We start from the raw sequence: 20,203 nt of genomic DNA, 5'->3' as shown, positions 1-20,203 counted from the left end.
TACCTGTGTAGTAGGTATAGTTACTGGAAATCTAATTCTGCTGGTGTGTTTTCCAGGCAAAATGGTCTGGTGTCAAAATGCTTATTCTGCCTTGGTAAAACTTCAGATCCATATGATAATTTTCACTTTCCACATTTAATCTTTTAATTCTTGCTGAGGCCTATGACAGAATAATTTCCAGATAATAATGGTTTCCCACTAATGAGCTCTGTGTTTTTAATAGCAGAAATGACTTAGAGCCAGTATGCTCACTGAAAAAATTATTCTATTTGATGCTCTTATGGTGTATCTGAGAGAAAGGTAAAAACTAGTCTTGTAGGAGTGAGGCAGGATATTTAAAGTACAAAGTGTTAATGTCATTGTGTGTGGTGAGGTTTCATATGTACAAGTATGGCTGTTTGGTTCCTGCAACAAATGTTTACTTTGCCGGGGGAGTTAGTGAACTGAGGGGCTTCTCTTGACCAGAAGAGAATAAAGGAGCTTGGGCTGGTGTAAGTAGGAAACCAGCGGTGGTAAAGGGCTTGGTGGGTGTGTGTCCACACGGTGAGGGGAGGAGGTGGAGGGAGCTCGGCAGGGCAAAGGGCGTTTTAGCCAGAGAGCACTAGTGACGTGAGAACAAGTGGAGTTGAGGATGGAGGTGAAAATAATTCTAGGTACTAGGGGAAAGGTGAGAGTCAGAGAGCACTTTTCAGTGGAAGCCATTGGGTGTTAAAAGCAGAACCGTTTTTGAGACTGAATTTGATCAGTTTACAACAGAAATTGTATGGTATGTCTGTGTAGGAGAAGAGGGGACTGCACTCCCAGTCCTGCCTCCAAGAGCCCCATCAGGCTCCTGCTCAGTCGTGCGATTTAGTTCTGTGTGCTCTGCCCTCTGCTTTTCCAAATGGGCTTTGAGAAGCTGTGCTGTGTGCGAGAAATAACAATTTGGACAAGTACAATAGTAAGCTGTGGTTCAGGTAGCTGATAGCAACCTTCAATTTTGTTTATGATTAACTGGAAAGCAGAGAATTGGGGTGGTATTGTATGTACAGTTCATAAATCAACATGCAGGCTAGTTTGTTGGCATGAGTGACAGTACATGAATGCAAGTCGTTGTCATTGTCTCTGTAAAATCTCTCTGCAGTCTCTCAGCCCTGAAGTATGTTGCCAGTAACATCAGAGGCAGCTCCTGATGCTACTAGCCATGAGTCCGAGTGCTGGTGTATCTGGCTTTACTTGAGAATTGTGTTTTCTGGCAGTATAGAGTATGTCTGTGTATCTGTTGCTTGGGATAGATGTTCTTTTCGACTTGGCTTCTACTTTCTCTGTGTGGCTGTATAGCACGGAGGAGGTTAAATAGGTAATGCCAAAACAGACAAAAATTGTGTTACGAAGTCAACCAGAAATATGGTGTTTTGCTTACTGGTTCATTAAGCAAAAATGTCCTGACTTCTTACAAACTGAGGCTTTTCTTTTTTTTTTTTTTTATTTCTTCAAGTATTTCAACAAAAAATCTATGTGCATGTATGTGTTTGTATTTGTTTTCAACGTGCCCTTCTCCATCTGTCCTGATGTTCAATTAAAATGCAGATAATGTGTCCCAGCTTGTAAGATGGATCACTGCTCAAGTGGTGTCATGTTTGGGCTACCTTATCTCTTGATAAATACCTCTGCTGTCCACTGAGAGATTAAACTTCATGACTACTGAGGTCTGTTTGGGGGTCTTAAAGGCAGATAAGACTGTTACTTGCTTTTAATAAAATATATCAACTTATATTTGCTAAAGAACCTTTGGATGGCATTTGCTATTGAGAAGGTGGCAGTGGCATAATCAAACGATAATACTTGTATGTGAAACTGGCTCTTCCATTCCATAAGTAGTATAATTTATTGACAGGAGTGCTTTATTGAACCCTCTTGTGTTTGGAGTGTGGAGATGAGGAGATTGAGCTGCTGTTATGAGACCTCATTTAGCTGTCTAGCAGAAAAGATTTCTTTCCCCGAGTCTAATCCGGCAGGAGCCATGGAAGAACATTATCAGCTAGGTACAGAAATCTCAAGCAGCTCGGGTGCGTGGGACGCACGCGGATGCCGTGTCTGGAGTCTGTCTTGTCGTGACAGCCAGACAGCCAGGGTTTCCACCATGGGGAACACTCTTCTCCTTCTGGGGATTGAGTACGGACAGTGCTGGTCTTGTAGAGGTGCTTTAGCAGAAGAGATGTTGAGTCATGTGTAGTAGGAGTGGTGAGCGGCCAGCTTCTCTAACCGAACAACTATCTGAAAAATTTGCTATCTCTTGATGTGTGTGTAGGGAGTGGAAAAGAGATTTGTCACGGACAGCTCTGTGAATAACAAACTGCTCAGTGCCACTGAAGAGGTTCATGAGGGAGAGGTTTCCGTGCAAGTCTGGGACCTTGGTTGTGCTAGTATAAAGTTTCACATAAATACAGCATTTGGGTATGTATTTCTTAATCTGTGCCCACTCCTTGCTCGTGAGCATCAGGATACAACTTTTTAGACTGTACTGCTCTGTCATAGTAAAAGGATAGGGGAATTTGTAGGCAAAGACTGTTTTCGTGTTCCAATGCGCAATATTGATGGTTTCGTTTCCATTTTAGATGCCGTGAAAGTGATTGAAACAGCAGAGTATACATACGTATCTGTGAAACATCTCTGTGCCCCTGAGAAGTGAATTCTAGAAAAAAGCACTTAAAACTGCTCAGCTTATTAAGTACAGGCTGGGGTCTCATGCAGTTCTGCTTAAAACATAAATAAGTAGAAGTCACGGTGCAAACCGTTTGGTGATACGAATTATGGCCTGAAACTGTTGATGAGTTGTTGGCTTCTCTCTTCGTGATCTGCTGTTCTGCCACTATAGGAAAATTATAAGGCAAGGCCAGAGAGAGGGAATGGGTGGAGGGGGCCCAGTGAAATGCAAGGCACGCTCACACTGGGAGGATTACTTATGCTTACTTATATTTTAAGTGTCTTGCTCTTGGTTCGAGTGCCATTTTGGCCATTCCTGCCTATCAGATCAGTAGGGCTGTTTGTGCTGTGGCTAACCCTCTTACCCCAGTCTGAACACAAGGATAACGGAGAGGTAAATGGCAAACTCAGCATGATATGTGTGTGTTGATTTAGGACCTACTGTTTCCCCCCCTTGCAGACATCGTTCTTGATTCCAGACATATACCGTTATCTTGACGAGGAGCTGCTTATGTGTGATCATGGAGTATGATGTAAAGCATGGCTCTGAAAAAGAGTTAACGAATACCGGAGCAGGGCTCATCTTGATGGCACCAGTGTGTACCAAGCTGTATCCACAAACATAACTCCGCATGATGAGCGTCGGTGGTGGGCTTAGGGGACTGCGGGTTTGCTCTCTAGATCATCATAACTTGTAGCCAGTTTTCATTTGATGATTTTATACAGCTATAGCAACACGAATTAATACTCCTAACACCACTCTGAGCCTTCGTTTCCATTTTCGAGATTTTTTTTTTTTTTTTTAAGTCACAGGGAAGTTTTAATTTGCCTTAAGTTACACAGTTTGTTAGAGATGGGCCTAAAGAACGCAGGACGTGTTTTTTCCAGAGGTAACAAGTAGTTTGTTCAGCTATGGATACCTTAAAGAGCCCAATTTTTCTAGAAGGCAGGAATGGCTCAGCCAGTGGCTGGAGAGCTGTCTGGCAGAAAAGGACCTGGGGGTGTTGGCTGACAGCCACCTGAACATGAGCCAGCAGTGGGCTCAGGTGGCCAAGAGGGCCAATGGCATCCTGGCTTGTATCAGGAATAGTGTGGCCAGCAGGACCAGGGAGGTGATAGTGCCCCTGTACTCGGCACTGGTGAGGCCGCACCTCGAGTACTGTGTCCAGTTTTGGGCCCCTCACTACAAGAAGGACATTGAGGTGCTAGAGCGTGTCCAGAGGAGGGTAGCAAAGCTGGTGAAGGGTCTAGAGCACAAGTCTTATGAGGAGAGGCTGAGGGAACTGGGGTTGTTTAGTCTGGAGAAGAGGAGGCTGAGGGGAGACCTTATTGCTCTCTACAACTACCTGAAAGGAGGTTGTAGCGAGGTGGGGGTTGGTCTCTTCTCCCTAGTAACGAGTGATAGGATGAGAGGAAACGGCCTCAAGCTGCGCCAGGGGAGGTTTAGGTTAGATATTAGGAAAAACTTCTTCACCAAGAGGGTGGTCAAGCATTGGAACAGGCTGCCCAGGGAAGTGGTTGAGTCTCCATCCCTGGAGGTATTTAAAAGACTGGTAGATGTGGTGCTCAGGGACATGGTATAGATGGACTTGGCAGTGCTAGGTTAACGGTTGGACTCGATGATCTTGAGGGTCTTTTCCAACGTTGACGATTCTATGATTCTGGTCTGAACACCAGGCTTCTTCCGTATACACTGGGTTGTGTATCTGGAATCATCATTCTGAAAGTCTTGGTTGAGTTGTGAATCCCCGTCCTTCACTCACTGTTGTCTCAGCCGTTTCAAGGGCTCATTAAACAGGTCTGCTAGTTTTAAGATTGGAGGAGAGTCCAAAGTATACCTATTGCTTTTATTTTTGATACAGAAATAGAGAGTCTTCATAGCACACCTTTTGTGTTATTTGGCCATATAATACTCTGCCATATCTGATTCGCTTAATATTTATGGGAGGTATTTTCTCTTAGAGGAAGATTAGGAAGAATCCCCATGCCCTTGTCCTTGCAAAAGCCAGACTGTCATTGTTATTAGGATTATTAGTATTTTATCTTGCAGCATGCTCAGGGGTTTCTTGCAAGCGGCTCTGCTCGATTGCTCAGGTGGTAGAAGTGCAATGGACTGTGCTCAGTGATCTTTACTGTCCTTTTTGTCTTGCAGATCGAGGGATTTTAATGGCTTTCAGGTAGAAGCCAAGTGGAGACAATCAAAATGAATTCTATGGACAGGCACATACAGCAGACTAATGACCGGCTGCAGTGCATAAAACAGGTAAGCTGAAGGTGGAGATCGTTGCTGCTAGATGAGCGTTGTGTATTGTGTGACAGGGTGTGTTGTGCATTATGGTTACCTGTTGCTTAATGAATATCCTTGCCTTTTTAGAGGGGAGGAGAGTGGTAGGAATGAGACATTGTAATCTTATTGAAGAGAAGACTATCTGCTGCAAGAGCTGGTGTATAAACCTCAAAAGCCAAACTTTCCCTTTCACTTTTCTAAGAAATCTTCAGCCTGGAGACTCAGCAAATCTATCTCAGCTGAAAGCAGAGCAGTGCTAGTCCTGCCAGCTCTGCCCTGAAGGTGTCACAGCGGGCAGCTGTCGTATTTGTGTTCTGAGCACAGCAATCCAAAATTTCAATGGGCCAGTTTTGATTCTAATCCAGTATCTGATCTGAGACCTGCACTACCTGGAGACTTGAACTTGGACGGTTGGTATACGTCCAAGTGCTTGGGTTAATCGGTTTGTGCAGAGATGTAAAAACTTCCATTTGCAAGGTAGAATTTTCAGAAGCATCTGTTTGTGATGATGAAGGGCCATTATAATTCACTAAAAGGCAGTGGGATCTAAGTCTCATTTACAGATTTCCCCACTGTAACTGTGCTTGTAAATGCCTTTATAACCAAGTGAAACTACAAAGGCAAGGATGGAATGAGCAGATGCCATCTTTTCCTGCTTTGCCCTTCTCAGTGAGCTTTGCTCTCTGGCATTGCAGGCAGCATGTATCCTTCCCTCACATACATTCTTCTCCGCATGCAAGAATCCTTACAGAAAATTTATAGCCATGGTCCTTTGTGTAAAGGAGATGACCAAGAGAATGGTTTCTCATGTTGATGTTTTCTGGTTTTACCTCTAAACCAATGCATGCATGTAGCAAACAGGTGCATAAATGCAAGCAGCACGCAGGTATTTTGAAGACTAGTTATCCCAGTGGGATCCATGAGATGTGCTTGAAAATTTATCTCTTCAGAGCTCGTTGAAATTTTCTGAATTACATTGGAAAAGCAGAAAGAGATTATTCTGTGAAATAATGGCCCCCAAACATTTTTCTCTGTTGTCTGAACAGTTTTCTCTGTCAGTTCAGGCCACAGCATGTTTAGAGGCCAGAGTCCTGCTGTTTCATTTTGATATTTGCATTAACTAAGTTAAAAAACTCCCTGCCTACTTTTGCTGTGGGACATGTGCATGTTGCTTCTTGAGGGAGCGCAGCATTTCCCTGTTCATAGATTTCTTTGTGTTGTAGACACAAGCACCCTAAATCAAAGGAACTGATAAAAAATAAGCATGGGGGTGGTATTGGATCAGTATAGATTTTTAAACTTATTTTCTTTTATCTACAACTTCCTCAAGAGGGGCAGAGGAGGGGGAGGTGCTGATCTCTTCTCTCTGGTGACCAGCAATAGGACTCAAGGAAAAGGAATGAAGCTGTGTCAGGGGAAGTTCAGATTGGACATTAGAAAAAGGTTTGTCATTGAGTGGTCAGTCGCTGGAACGAGCTCCTCAGGGAAGTGGTCATGGCACCATGCCTGTCAAGAGTTCGAGGAGCACCTGGATGACGCTATTAGTCGTATGGTTTAGCGTTCGGTTGTCCTGCAAGGAGCAGGGAGTCGAATCCGATGATCCTTATGGGTCCCTTCCAACTTGACATATTCTACGATTCTGTGATCATCTGTTTCCATTCTCTTAGTTTCAGCAGTCTCCATCATTATGTTTTGTCATGCTTGCCTAGATATTAATAGAGGTTTGTATTTTCTAGAATGTGTTGTAACGCAAAGAACAGAAAATTGTTTATTTGCAAGTCTGGCCATGCAGATGCTTTGGGGGATATAAAAAAGAATTGCGTTTATACCTAAACCAGCTGATTTTTCTCTCCATGTTTCCTTTATAAGAGAGGATTTCAGAATAAATCAAACAAAGCTAGTTCGTAGGTCAAGGAGCAGAAATAGGAATCTGTCCCTGCAGAATTGCTGGTCATAATCCAGCCTCGGTCTGTGGTGGCTCTCTCTCTCTTCTGTCACTCTGTGGTGAAAGGTAATGCATCTCATGGCCCTTTAGAGGCCTGAGGGAAATACGAATTTGGGGATTTCATCCCAGTTTCTTACAAACAACTACCTGGTTCAGAAAAAACATCCTCTTGGTTGGCACAAATTGGTGTCCTTTTTGGCCATCCTAGCTCATAGGATGAAGAATGAAGTGACTTGCAGAACAATTTAACCATCCAGCTCTAAGAACAGACCCTCAGATCAAGTGGAGACAAATGGAGGATGCTGCTCAGTTCCTTCTTCTAGAGCTGTCGGTTTCTGTGCATAGAGAATTTGTACTTTAATTAGATAAAAGAATATCAAATTACATTTCTTACAGTATTAAAGAGACATTTTTGCTATGTAATGGGTACCCTGTCAATTAAACCACTAACTTCATTTATACATAGTGCTGGTTTACATAGGCAGCTAGGATGTTTCTTCAGCGATGAAGGCCAAGGGGCAGGGAGGAAGGTCAGACTTCCCATCATTCATGGAGCATTCTCGGTTTTGTTTCATCCCGTTTGGAAGAAAGCTCAGGGTTTTCTGGTGGGCAGGGGCATGCTTGCGTAGCTGCTCTGTTCTGTCAGACAGCAAAGGATGCCTGACAAGGAGGTATCCTACCTGGGCATGCTAGTGAATTCGTGGTGCCTGCGTTCTGTACAGGCTGGAATAAGAGAATAGGGATGCTTTTGTTTTCAATTCATGAAAAAGTGTAGTTAACTAAGGTAGTGGCTGAATACCAAAAATATATAGCAGAAAGCTTTTTTGTGAAAGTGGCAATACTCGCAGTTTTGTTGGAGAAGAATGGCTGAGGTTTTTTTGTTGCTGTTGAAGAACTTAGCATAGAGACTGCACTTTGCTTTTTCGTAGTTCCAAAATCTTGTGCTGTTACCTTGCCATGGTGGAGAAGGAGACAGAAACCGACTCTGACTAGCTTTTTGGAGGAGACTCACCTCTCTGTCACAGGGTCATAAATTTCCAGCTTGGAGATATTTACCTTGTTCTTTGAGACAGGTCATTAGCTGGCAAAATTAACGTGGTTCCACAAAGCGTAATTTCCAGTTCACCCGTAGAGAACTGAACCGCACGCTGTTATGTATACATTGGTTTTGGGAGCAAAGCAGTACCTTGCATGGCCGTATCAACGTATCTTCACCGATTTTGGGGATTAACTGCAGGGTCAGACAAAAATCTGCCTGCCTTTTCTTCCTCTGTCTCCAGTCTTTTATCATTTCTTCCCAGCCTGTGAACAAACAGTATTGCTGTTCTCCTGAAGAGATGTGTGCTTTCAGGGTGGTTAACACAGCAGCGGCATGGAAGGTGCACTGCAACGGTGGGAGGAAAACGATGCTGCCTTGGCGCCCAGCACCTGCATGTTTTATAACCTTGCTGCCAGCTAGTGGCTCACGCAGCCAGACTGAGAGCTGTCTGCCGCCCTCCTTGCCCCTCACCCCGGCCCCTGAGAAACGCTATAAATGGTAATCCATGTGCCTCTTTAACTAGATCAGGTTTCAATACAGGGTCAGGACAGGCTTCTTTCTTCCCAGCTCTGTGACTTGCAAGACACCCACAATATACTTGCTGACTTCTGTTCCAGGATCAAGGTGGTGTTTTACCTTCATCTTTTTTAGCTCTTCAAAGATACTAAACCCAAAACTTGTATATGATCAGCTAGTTAGGAAATGAAGTGTGTGTGTGTGTGTATGTGTGTTAAGAAGTGTTTCAGAATAGATGAAAGGGCAAACTGAAGAGGTGGCTGTGTATTTATGCTTTAAAAAACCCCAGACTTCTGTGGAAGGCTGTACAGCTTGTGTGGTCTCTTTGTAGCTGATTCCCTCAGTATTTTTAAGTGCATGTGCTTTAAAATCAAACATAGGTTTTTTTGATACACAGTGGAAAAAGCCAAAGTAACAGCCTTCCCTGAACACACGCAATTAGTTTGTCATGACACAGGAGACTCTTCAGGGTACATTGAAGGAGGCTGGATCTTCAGGGTGCAGACTTTTTTTCTTTAATTCTTTGTCCATACAAACAAAAACACAAAATGATTTTGTGCTCAGCGAAGGTCCGATAGCTCCTGAGAACTGCCCTATTTGAGGCTGTGGTAATAATCTGTTTATTTACCGAGTACTCATGGCTCGAGTGGCTCTGATGCACTGTCTACCATGGAACTCCAGGGCAGCAGGAGCTGGCTTGGGTGGGCACAGAGCTGAATTTGAGGGCTTCCCTGGTGCCCGGAGCCCAGGCACAGCCTTTGGAAGGAGCCAGCTTGGCTCCCACTGCATAGGAAGTCCCGACAGAGAATTGACTGGGTTTTTTAAACTGTTCCTCATAATAGACCAGAGATATGGCTTTAATCAAACACCGTCCATTATTTTCCTTATGTGATACAAGCAAATACCAGCCAAAATCAGTGGGTTGCGTGACATCTCCTCTCTACTCTCACCCTGATGGGTCCACTTTCAAAACTTAGAGCTATTTTAAATCTAGGGACTTCTACTTTTTGTTGTCTCTGCTGTCAGTTAGTTTGTAAGGTTTCTATACATCTCTTCTGAAATTCTTGAAAAGGGGAAGATGGAGAAAATCTTTCTATATTTAAGTTACAAGGAAGCCACAACTTTCAGAATAGGTGCATGATATCTTCCTGCTGTGCTGAGGATGGTTGTCAGGGTACATACTTGTGCTGTGCAGAAATTTTAGTAACAGGTTAAAGGGAAGTATGAAAAGGCTCTCTGATGTCAAAAGTATTTGGTCATGGTGGGAACAGAGAAGGTTGTTCCTGCTGCTTGTGTCGCGTTACATCAGGACACGTGGAACAATATCATCAAATGATGCTGGATCACTTGTGGAACCCCACTTAATTGGAGGCACACATCACACAGCTGATTTCTAGAAACAGATTAGCATTTCTCCCCTCTTTCCTTCAAGAAAGCTTGCTGAATTGCTGCAGTTGCGATGCTTTATAATGCCTACCCAGCCATTCAGAGAGATATGCTAAAAGTTGTAATTGCTGTGTGTTTGTGTTGATCTTTTCTTGCTCAAATTGGAAACAAACAGGCCCATTTCTTTCATCATTCAGCAACTGGGTTTTTGGTCGCTTGCAATTCAGAGGAAAATAGAATTCTTTGTATATTTACATAATGGTTAGCATTTAAGCCCTGAAATGTTTGAACTAATTCTTCTGCTCTTCAGTATTATTATTGCAGACTCATGTAAATGCTCAGCAGTATTTTGGACTGGTTAATATGGACTGGTATGAAATTACAGCTGAAAAGGTTTTAATAAAGCCTCATGAAAATTTCATTCTTCAAGAACTTTGAAAATGAGAAGTATTCTTATGAAGGGCACATTTGTTTAGAATACATATTTTTTGGTTGTAGCCCCTACAAGCGTTACAGGTTTTTTTGGCAGCTAAATATGACATTCTGTGGGCCTCAAGTGTTACACCTTATTGGTTGAATGGTCCATCAGTGCCATCTTAGTAGCTATATTTTTTTTTTCTGAGACCCATAGCTGCAATTCTTTGTCTGCTTTTGTGCTGAGTCTGTTGGAATATTCCTCTGCTAGAGTTAAGTATGTTTAGGAAAAACTGACAGCAGAGCATCTTTCCTGGCTCCTCTAGTCCATTTAGAGACTTGTCAATCAACATTCCTGCCCTGTTAGATCCTGCATCCTGGTAGGGACTGCTCTGGCTCAGGCAGAGAAGCCACAAAGGAAAGAGCAAAGTGCTAGAACACTTTTGGAGGGGAGGGGGAAGAAAACACCTCTTCAATGTTTGCAGCATTTGGCTAATTTGTTTATCTGATGAGATTCCAGTGGGCGGAATATAACCCATCATCTTTTGAGGCGGGCTGGTCAAGTTGGTGTGGGTGTACTTCTCTCCTTCCCAGTTCTGCTGCTTGTTTCACTGCAGTACCTGTCCTTGAGTGCTGGGACATCAGTAATGTTAACTGTTTGCAAAGAGAAAATACACGTTTTAAACTTACACTTAAAACTACTAGTACTTACAGTATTTAAAATAATTTTGTTCTTTTCTGTACAACTAAATAATCTGGCCTATTGCTTAAAATTGCCTATTGGTAAATACGGATGAACATTTTAAAATTCTAGAAATCTGTAAGTTGGATCCACGGTGTCACCTTGGCATCAGATGAGGATAGGAAATCCTTTTTATCAGTAGCTGGGTCAGACTCTGCAGTGAACATGTGATGTAGCTAGCAACACCTCTCTAGCTTCTGTCATGCCACTTCATACATATGCACTTGCTACTTGAGTTCCTTCTGTTGTGTGCATTAGTGCAACAGCAAATCCATAGCAGGTATGACTTAACGCAGCATTTGCACTTAAGGGCCATTGTACCTGTTTGTAAAAGCAAAAGGTGTTTTTAGAAAAGTTGATTGAAGTGGTGATAGTACTGTTAATACCAAGAGCCTTCAGCTGTGCAGACCTCTGCTCTCATCTACTGAAGGAAACCTCTCCTATACTGGTGGTGTTCGCTCCTTATTACTTCTGTGCATTACGCAAGAAGAGCTGTTACCGTTGTACATCGGCAGGTCACAAAGCGCGTGCTGTGGACAGTTTTGTAAGCACGTGCAAATGAAAAAGATGTATGGGGAAGCATTTTTCCTTTTGACTTTGAAATATCTCAGTAATGTCTAGCTGGCTGGTAAGACCCATGAGAATTTTACATCTTCCATGGTGGTATCAGTTCATGTAGTGGTTGTTTTAAATAGTCACCTTGAGATTTTTATCTCTGCATAGATTAAGAGATTAAAATAATAAAGATTTAGTCAGTTGATTAAAAGTGCTATAAAACGCAATCAGTAAGTAAGTAAATTACTCAAGTAAAAAAAAATTAATTGCAAAACAAAATATGTCCAACTAACGTGCTGCTGGTTGACCAGGTATACTGAAGACTATTGGTTATTTTTCAAAATCAGTGCATTTATTCTCCGGAAATTTAGAAAATGAATAAACGTATTTAGTTTAAATGCATTTTTTAAAGTTGGTTCAGTACATAAGTCAGGGAAATTTGAGTCGGTGCTTTTTTTCCCCTTGCCATCAACTCACCTTATACTCTTGGGTAGTGTTATTTCTTTTCAAAGGATGCACTACTGACAATAATCTTCCAGTCAAGCGATGTTGTAATACTTCATTAATGTCTTTAAACACCTTGATATGGAAAGAACTGCATGAAAAAACCCACTGACCCCAACTTTTCAAAATGTTGTGATATGCACCTCAAATTATTAAATGGTTCATAACACAGAATTATTTATGTAGATGCCTCACTTTGCCTGTATCCTTCACTTAATCTTCTACTAAAAGACATTGTGAAGATAATTTTTTTGTTTGGTTGGTTTTTTTGTTTGGTTGGTTTTTAAAGAAGGCAGGTAAACAAGTCTGGAACAAATAAGCCTATTTTCATCAATAAAAACCATTAACAATTTAAGTAAGTATTTAGATCATTATTCTAATAGTGCAATAGTATTCTAAGGGAAAGAGCATGGCCACTGCTTTGAGAAAATTAACTCCTTGATATGTCGAGGTATTTAGGACTGAAACTACCTGCTGAAAATCATGAGTGCATTAGAGAAGAAAGCTTCTGTATCGTTATATTGTCTATTGGAATGATAAAGCCAAAGAAGCCTCAGCTTCATTGCTGTAGTCACATATAGAGACATGCTAGCATGTTATGACAGGGAGATACTAATGGAGAATGGCTTGTTTCTGTTGCCAAGAAGAGTGAATGAACTGGTTAGGCAAACTGATTTCATAATTCAGTAGAGCTGTAATTGCAAATGTACAGATAGATTGGAGCCTTGCATTACTGAGCATGGCCTTAGAGAAAGAACAAACATTTGTACCTTTGTTTCTTGACTTATAAAATCAGTCTTTGTGAGTGATTAAGGAAATATAATTCAGAGCCCTCTGATTATTTTGAGTCTTTTGTAAACCATACTGTTCTTGGTGGTCTCAGCTGGCATAATAGCAGTCCAGGGGCTGGTGGTAGGAAGGGTACAAAGACTGGACTGGGCACTGTTGTTCCACTTATTGGTAGATGAACAAAAGGGCACGTTGCCACTAGTGTGCCCCATTTCTATCTTCAGTCAGGTCCTTTAGACCCCTAAGTCTCAGTTTCCTCTTGGGTAGGGGAGAGTGGGGTGGAACAGCAGTAGATGAGTTTATGACAAAAGAAGTTTAATTTGTTGGACGTTCCCTTATATAACACAAAGTTATATCGAAGTATATCATAAATATACTACAGTTATGTAGATATGAAAGGTACGGAGCAGGAAGACGGCCATGTAATTCTGATCAGCAGAGCTAGGGTGTGATTCCTGTTTTAGCTCTTCTGGCTTCTGTGTATAGCGCTTGAGGATCAGCATGTTGAATCCATCTGTAACACTTTGGTAAAACTGACGGACAAGCCAAGGCTGCAGTATCTTTCCTTTTCTTTCCTCCAGCGCATGCACATAGATGCACAATCTTCCTCACAGATCTCATGGTATAGGAGATCCAAGCAACAGAGTAAGGCTTTTCAATTACCAGGCATTGACCTTTTCTGAAACGAATACTGATTTATACACACACTTTATACTAAAAGTGTATGAAAGAAGTGTCTGTGGAAATCTGCATTAGTACAGGTTTTGTTCCCTTACGGCTCACAACTGGACAACTCGCTTTTTTGCGGTTCAGTGATGCTTGTGTTTTCTATTTGTTCTTTTTCTCATTTATTTAGTATGTGATCTCCTGTCTTTAGTGTTGACTCCCCTGCTTGTCTTATCCAGTATTTTCATCTAGTTAAAATGTCTGATAAAGAGGTGCTGGTCTTTGCTCGGTATTTACTGTTTTCCTTTGAAAAAGAAGCTGGACAAATGGGGCAAAGGTGACTCCCTTTCATTCTGTTTTTTGTACGTAGGCATGGCTAACATGGTTTTAATCTCTCTCTCTCAGTGTATCTAGTGCTTCTCAAAATGTGAGCTTGATAAAATATTTATAAAGCCTCCAATGGAATGAGCCATGTAAGTGCAAGATAATTCTATTAATTAGGGATCTCTCAATCTCACAAACACTAAATTGGGAGGGGGGGATTATCTGAATACAAAATGCACAGCTTGAGCCTTTTAATTTTTTAATAAATAAAACAGTCTTTCATATTGAAGGGGACTGTAGAGAATTGAACTATATATAACCATATCCAGATAAACAAAAATCACTCTCCCAAAAGACAGAAAATAGCTCAATACTCCCCTCTATCCTCTTGAAAAAGAAAAAGACCATTTGTTTTGAATCTTCATTGCAGATGAGTTTTTAATATACTGAGTATAGCTGCTTGTGGATAAGGCCTTTGTATAATCACACTTGACTGTAAAAAAAAAAAAAAAATAGAGAAACCTCCTATTTCAGGTTATGGCATTTTCTACATTGAAAGCATATCCTTGGTTAATGTCCTGTATTTCTGTAACACCCCCTGAGCTCTGTTGCAGCGAGTGGAGGGCATGCCAGGGAGAGAGAGAATTCTTGGTGGATGGGGATCTGAAGTAGAGGCCTGTGCATGGGAGGGGGAGAAGAGGGGCTCATGGTTGGGCTCACTCACGGAGTTTGTTCAGGTTTTAAAGTAATAAAGGCTCTATTAATGTATTACAGCAAATGACCCTTGCTGATTTGCAGGTCCTCTACTGCTTGCTTATGGTGCTGAGTGAGCTATCAAATTTAGGTCTAGTGGGAACATACTTGTGTGCTGAGTAATACACAGAGACTAGCCTTGTCTCCCCTTGGTTACGCTGTGTCAAGGGTGTCTGACCAGGAATCCTGTTTACATTCTTTAGATGGGTGATTAATTTTCCTTTGGGAGCTGAACACCCTTTGCCCAACATGCAGGACCACAGTAATTCTGCTCCTGGGTTGTTTCAGTTGAAGGGCGTGTAATCTTTCTGTTCTCTCTGTCCCTTCCCTTTCCCAGTCCTTTTCTTTCCTACTCCCTTCTTCGTCCCCCTTCAGTACAACAGTGCATTTTCATTACATGTGATTGCAGGCATATCTGGATGAATATTAAGATAGAGAAAACGAAAGTCTAAATTGCCTGGCAGAGTCTGCCAAAGCACCTGGACACCAAATCCTGTCTCTAAAGGGTCAGAGCAGGTATGCACCAGAGTTAGAAAAGCCGTGTAGGCATGGAAAAGAGTGGGTCAGTTCCTTCCTCAACCAGTATCAACCAGATTAGTTCCAAAGGAACTACAGTTTCTGCATTAATAGTTTTGAGCATCCTTATTTTTATATTTAAGTTCGATTAACTGCTGTATGTTTTGTTTTGCTTTTAAATTCCTAGATTTTACAACCATATGAGAACTTTCATTGTTGTGGAGAAAGGCTTGAAAACCTGCATGCCAGCAGCTGAAAATAGCAAGCAGATCATGTGAACTTCAGAGTTGTATACATGCATTTGAAATGTCACGAGCTCTACACAAAATTTATGGCATGCTGAATATCTGGCTCATCACTTGGAAAAGATGGGTTTAGTACTGGGTTTTATATCACTTGAAATTCTGAACCTGTTGCAAGGTTTTGCAGCACTCATAGATGAATCTGTTGTCTACACGAGGAGTAACTTGGCTGAAGTCTGAGCATTAACCCCAGAGTAAATATATACAATATCAGAACACTAAAAATCATTTTTTGCTTTTGGCACTTCTCTTTGTATGCATTGTGTCTTATGGAGAATAATGAGGAATATTAATAACAAAAAATATTTCTCTAGGTTGAAATAATTGAAAGTACCATTACTTCAAAAAGGGGGGTTGCTCTGAGGCAGGAGGAATACTTATACTGTGAAGGTAACTTTGTCTTCCTCTTATATTGATGGTATAGCTCCACCTTCGGGAGAAGTTTTGTGATGCGTTTAATCCAAAGTGTGAGCTGCTGAGATCAGGGTCCTGGTACCTTCCCAGCCCTACCTTGTGTTTGCTGCCACCTTCTTTGAGTCAGATCTAATGATCCTGTGGTCACATAGGGAATCTCACTGTAAGTGATGACTGAAAATCAGTATTTGGGAGGTAAGTTCATGGTCAGAATAGCAAGCGTGGTCTGATGCACTGGAAGTGGTGGAATTATGTGGTTTGGGGAAGAAGCTCTCGGGGGTAGCCTGCCATGAGACTAAGCATACCAAGAAAATGTATCTTTAGTTTTAGGTCAACTTCAGTCTAGTATTAGCGTCAACAGATGATGTGCTGTAACCTGTGACCATTCCCATGAGCTCCTGAGTGGCCTGCTGCTGGAGTGGCACACACTGCTGCTATCTCCCCTGCTAGTGCTAAGGTTCAAGGGGCCGCACTGCGTGCCATTTTGGAGAGCCAATGCAACTGACGTTATTAGTATAGAAGGAGTCTAGTTCACCATGTAGCCATGCGTCCTCTTGTACTGCGCAGGAGAGCAGGCAGGGGAACGCAGGGCCTTGGAAGGCAGGAGCCTCTCAGGTCTGGCAGCCGCCGGTGCTTGCATTAGCTGGCGGTGCTTGTGGAACAGCAGCCATAGCTTTCTGTCCTGCAGGAGAGCAGCTGCCTCCTGGATTTAATTTCCTCAATTGCTGTACCAGAAGGTTTGCCAAGTGTGCAGCCTTGCCACACGGTGTCTAGGAACGGGTTAACTTCAGAGTGAAGAAAAGGCTACCTACCATTTAGCTGTGTTTTCTTTTTCTGTGCAGTCAAAAGCTCCGTATGTTGCTAGTGTGTTCTATCGCTAATGTAAAATTCCCAGACTCGTTGATTAGTGAAACTAGACAGTAGACAGGGTCCAAGTGGCTAACCATGTGAGAAATTCAGTGACTGTAGGCTACTGTTAATTAACCTAGAATCTAGCAACATGGCATAGTGTCTGCGTGATAAGTTATATTATCTTCAGCAGCTCAATTAAATCAAGGAGTGAGACACAGAGCAGAAGTAACTCGGCAAAATAAACAGACAACTTGAGTCAGCCTTCATAATTTGGTGCGACATCACGTAAATAAATGCAGTAACTTGTTTAGCATAGTTAAGCAGTTTGCTGCTCAAAAACTTATTTGCATGACATCTCATTTTGAATAGGTTAAGTTGTGGCAAATTAGGTCTGTGCCTTCAGTCTGATGTGTTCCGCAGAAAAGAGAGAAAAAAAAATCCTCCACCAGGGATATGTCATTTGTAAATTGAAATTCTACATTTGTTTTCTATAGCAACAAACTGGAACATATGGATTCCATGTTTAAATGATTCACTTTCCATACCATTGCTGTCATGTTAACATTTCTTGATGTGTGTGTGAGATAACTCTAACCCTCCGTAATTGCTCTTAATTTTGACTGCTATTCTTCCATTACTTACTAGACTGTTCTGTCTAAGATACATGAGTGTACATCTGGGTTGCAGTCTTCTATATTTAGAGGAGATAAGGCTGTTGTCCTTGCCATACTTCAATGTGGATAATTGGTTTCTGTCTCTAAAATCATAGTGAGTCTTTGGTTGCAGGAAGTGGTTTGCACCCACTTTGGTGTGGGTGTGTAGACTGAAAGTACTTCATTGTGCTTTAGTATAGTTTTAAAAAATAAGGTCTTTATTACATATGCCTATTTCACTCATAGGAGCCTGAATTCATATGTGGTATGAAGCTTATACTTTTGGGCCCATTGCAGAGTTTTATTGCAAGATTTTTTTATCACTGCCTAATTGGAAGGGAGTAACAATTTCAAAAAGTGGCTCTATTTTGAAATGTCTGCACCAAAAATTGCCACGTGTTGGCTGTTTTACGTAACTCCCCACGTGAATGTTGTTTCCCCCCGCTCCGCAGGCAGCTACACAGCAGCAAACCCTGGAACAGGCACACAGACAGTTGCTGTGAAAGCTAATGAACTTGAGTGTCCTAGTGTACCTGCATCCTCTGCCCATATGACTACTCTAATTTACAAAGATGGTCTGTTCTTTATGTAAATAAAACATTTAAGCCAGAGGTGGTCACAAGCAGCAGACAGATATTCCTGTCTTCCCTGGAATCCAGCCCAAAAGTCAGCCTGGTCCTCAGAAAGGGGCCTTGCTGGTACAGTTCACTCTTGTGGGAGATAGTGAAGTGGAGAGCAAAGTCCTCTGCTGCTTTCTCCATCCCCCTACACCAGACTGTTAATTGAAGTGCTACAGAGATTCCTTCCAAGACCAAAAATAAATGACTCTGAGAGACCGTTTCTTCAAAGCACCACCTGGTGATCCCTGCAGTAATGATTCACTCACATGCATCAAGTATTTCTGTGATTTCTGTTCCATTCAGGCTAAGAAAATATTAGGGTTTTGGAGTTATAAATTATGACACTGAAAATTTTCTTAGGTTTTGAAATAATGGAAATTGTCATGTTTCACTAATAGCCTTCTAAAAAGCAGATAATACTGAAAGGAATCTGGTAAAGAACCGATCCATTCAGTTCATTGGCTTTGTTCATCTCTGCTCCAGATTTTATTCATACGACCCCTCTCCACTTGTTGAAAACACCGTTGCTTGCAGGCATGGTGGTGTTAGGTGGCCTTTCACTAGTAGCTTTGAAGATATACCAAGGTGTGTCATAGTAAGATCTGCTTCATTGTCACTTTTTTCTAAACCATCTACTAATGAGGTGATTTTTTTTTTTTTTCATTGTTTACATGAAGCACAGTTTCAGACTAGACTCTTCAGGCACACGCCTTGCTTCTGTCAAAATGCTGCCAATAATTTCAATTGAAGAGGATGGAGCCATGCATGGGAAATGCTTCACAACAAAGCTGATAGATGGATCTGGCATAAGCTTTGTTTTGTGCTTCTGTTCTTGGATCGAGAGCTAAGAACATCTCTTCAATTTCATGTTCGATGAATATAGTAGATGTAATATTCTTCTTAAGCAGGCTTTTTGTTGTGAGGATGTGAATGACATTGGGGGTTTTTGTCCCAGGTGCAGTGTTTAAGCTGTCAATAAATAAAAAAATCACAGTAGGCATTTGGAATGTCTTCTTGTGTAACTCAGGGAAGGTATTGCACCTGCCTTCATGCTTTGGTTCATGCTGGATCTTCTTTTTGTTTTCCACAAAAGTAACCTTGTCCTCTGTAATCTCAATAAAAGAAAAATCTGATTTAAAAATATTAAAAAGGCAGAAAGCTGTGAAAAATGTGTTCCAGACAGAACTGCATGTGACATGGCTAGAAGTGTCCCTGCAGGACCAGCTTTTCTGTCGTCCCAGAAACTACTCAAATCCATTCCACAGGGATGGAAACTACTCATATTCTGACAACTTTTTCTTATGGTTTGTTTGGGGCTTTCTAGCCTTATAATGGAACTAAGAGAATTGCTTATCTTGCCCGATGAGTTTCTAAACTAGTTTCCGTTAAGTAGTTGCATTTAAGAAGTCAGGATTTCAGCACCCTCTCTGTATTTAAGACGTGGGTTATCATAGTGTGCCTCAGTGCTCAGTCCTGATGTAATGAAATAACTTGGTGGAGAGTTACAGAACAAAATAAATCAAGTCATTGAGGTCACCCCCGCTTTGACACAGGCAGGTAGGAGGAGTCTTTTCTTCCACAGGGAGGTGCAAAATTAACACATGGTGAATCTTTACTCTAGGAAAGGGATACTGCTTTCCAGTGGTGTCATGGTAAGTAAAAACTGGCATTATGTGGTGATAAACTGAAGCATATGGCTTAAAGTCTTGCTCTGCTTTTCATTTGTTAGCCATACCTATAAAAATTGTTCTGATTCAATGGGGAATGTTCTGTTTCTCAATGGGGAAATTTCATTGTAAGTGCTAGTGGAAGATGTCATGTGTGTAGCTGGCAAATGGCAACACTGGTGAAAATAAATAGTATCTAGCTCTTATTTAGGACTTCTCATCAGCAGATTGAAATTCATTTCACAAGGAGGGAAAGATTATTAAAGACTATTTCAAGTACAGAATTGAGTAGCTTTCAGTGAGTTTTTCCTTATGTTGTTTCTGTGTGGAAGAGGATTTTGGTTTGAGGTTTTTTTTTCCCCCAACTGAGAGATCTGTGACCTGTGTCCTACCGGTGCAGTATCTGTTCAGTATTGTGCGATTTGTTCACCAGCTTACCTGCCTTCTGGAAATCGTATGTTTGATAGTAGCAGAGCTTGCATGTGCTATTGTAGAGGGGTTTGAACCAACTTCTGTTTCCCCTGCAGATGAAAGTGGCGTGCAGAAGGAGCAGTATACACTGAGAGATTTGGTA

At 41.7% G+C, this 20,203-nt stretch overlaps 1 protein-coding gene across 8 annotated transcripts in view; it reads left to right on the top strand.

Annotated features, from left to right (window-relative positions):
* ZMIZ1 (zinc finger MIZ-type containing 1) overlaps positions 1-20,203 on the top strand; it is a 364,625-nt gene that overhangs the window by 197,047 nt on the left and 147,375 nt on the right. For all 8 annotated transcript variants that reach the window (XM_087765607.1, XM_087765617.1, XM_087765610.1 and 5 more), the window contains one exon: positions 4,838-4,948. In XM_087765607.1, coding sequence (XP_087621733.1) covers positions 4,889-4,948 — 60 coding nt within the window. In that variant the 5' untranslated portion in view covers positions 4,838-4,888. The remainder of the gene's footprint in view (positions 1-4,837; positions 4,949-20,203) is intronic.

Source organism: Nipponia nippon, unplaced genomic scaffold (assembly GCF_047370975.1).
Source record: "Nipponia nippon isolate SJK-2023a ecotype South Korea unplaced genomic scaffold, ASM4737097v1 scaffold_3, whole genome shotgun sequence".
Taxonomy (NCBI): domain Eukaryota; kingdom Metazoa; phylum Chordata; class Aves; order Pelecaniformes; family Threskiornithidae; genus Nipponia; species Nipponia nippon.
Note: the sequence above shows the minus strand (reverse complement) of the source record. Positions and strands in the feature narration are given on the sequence as shown.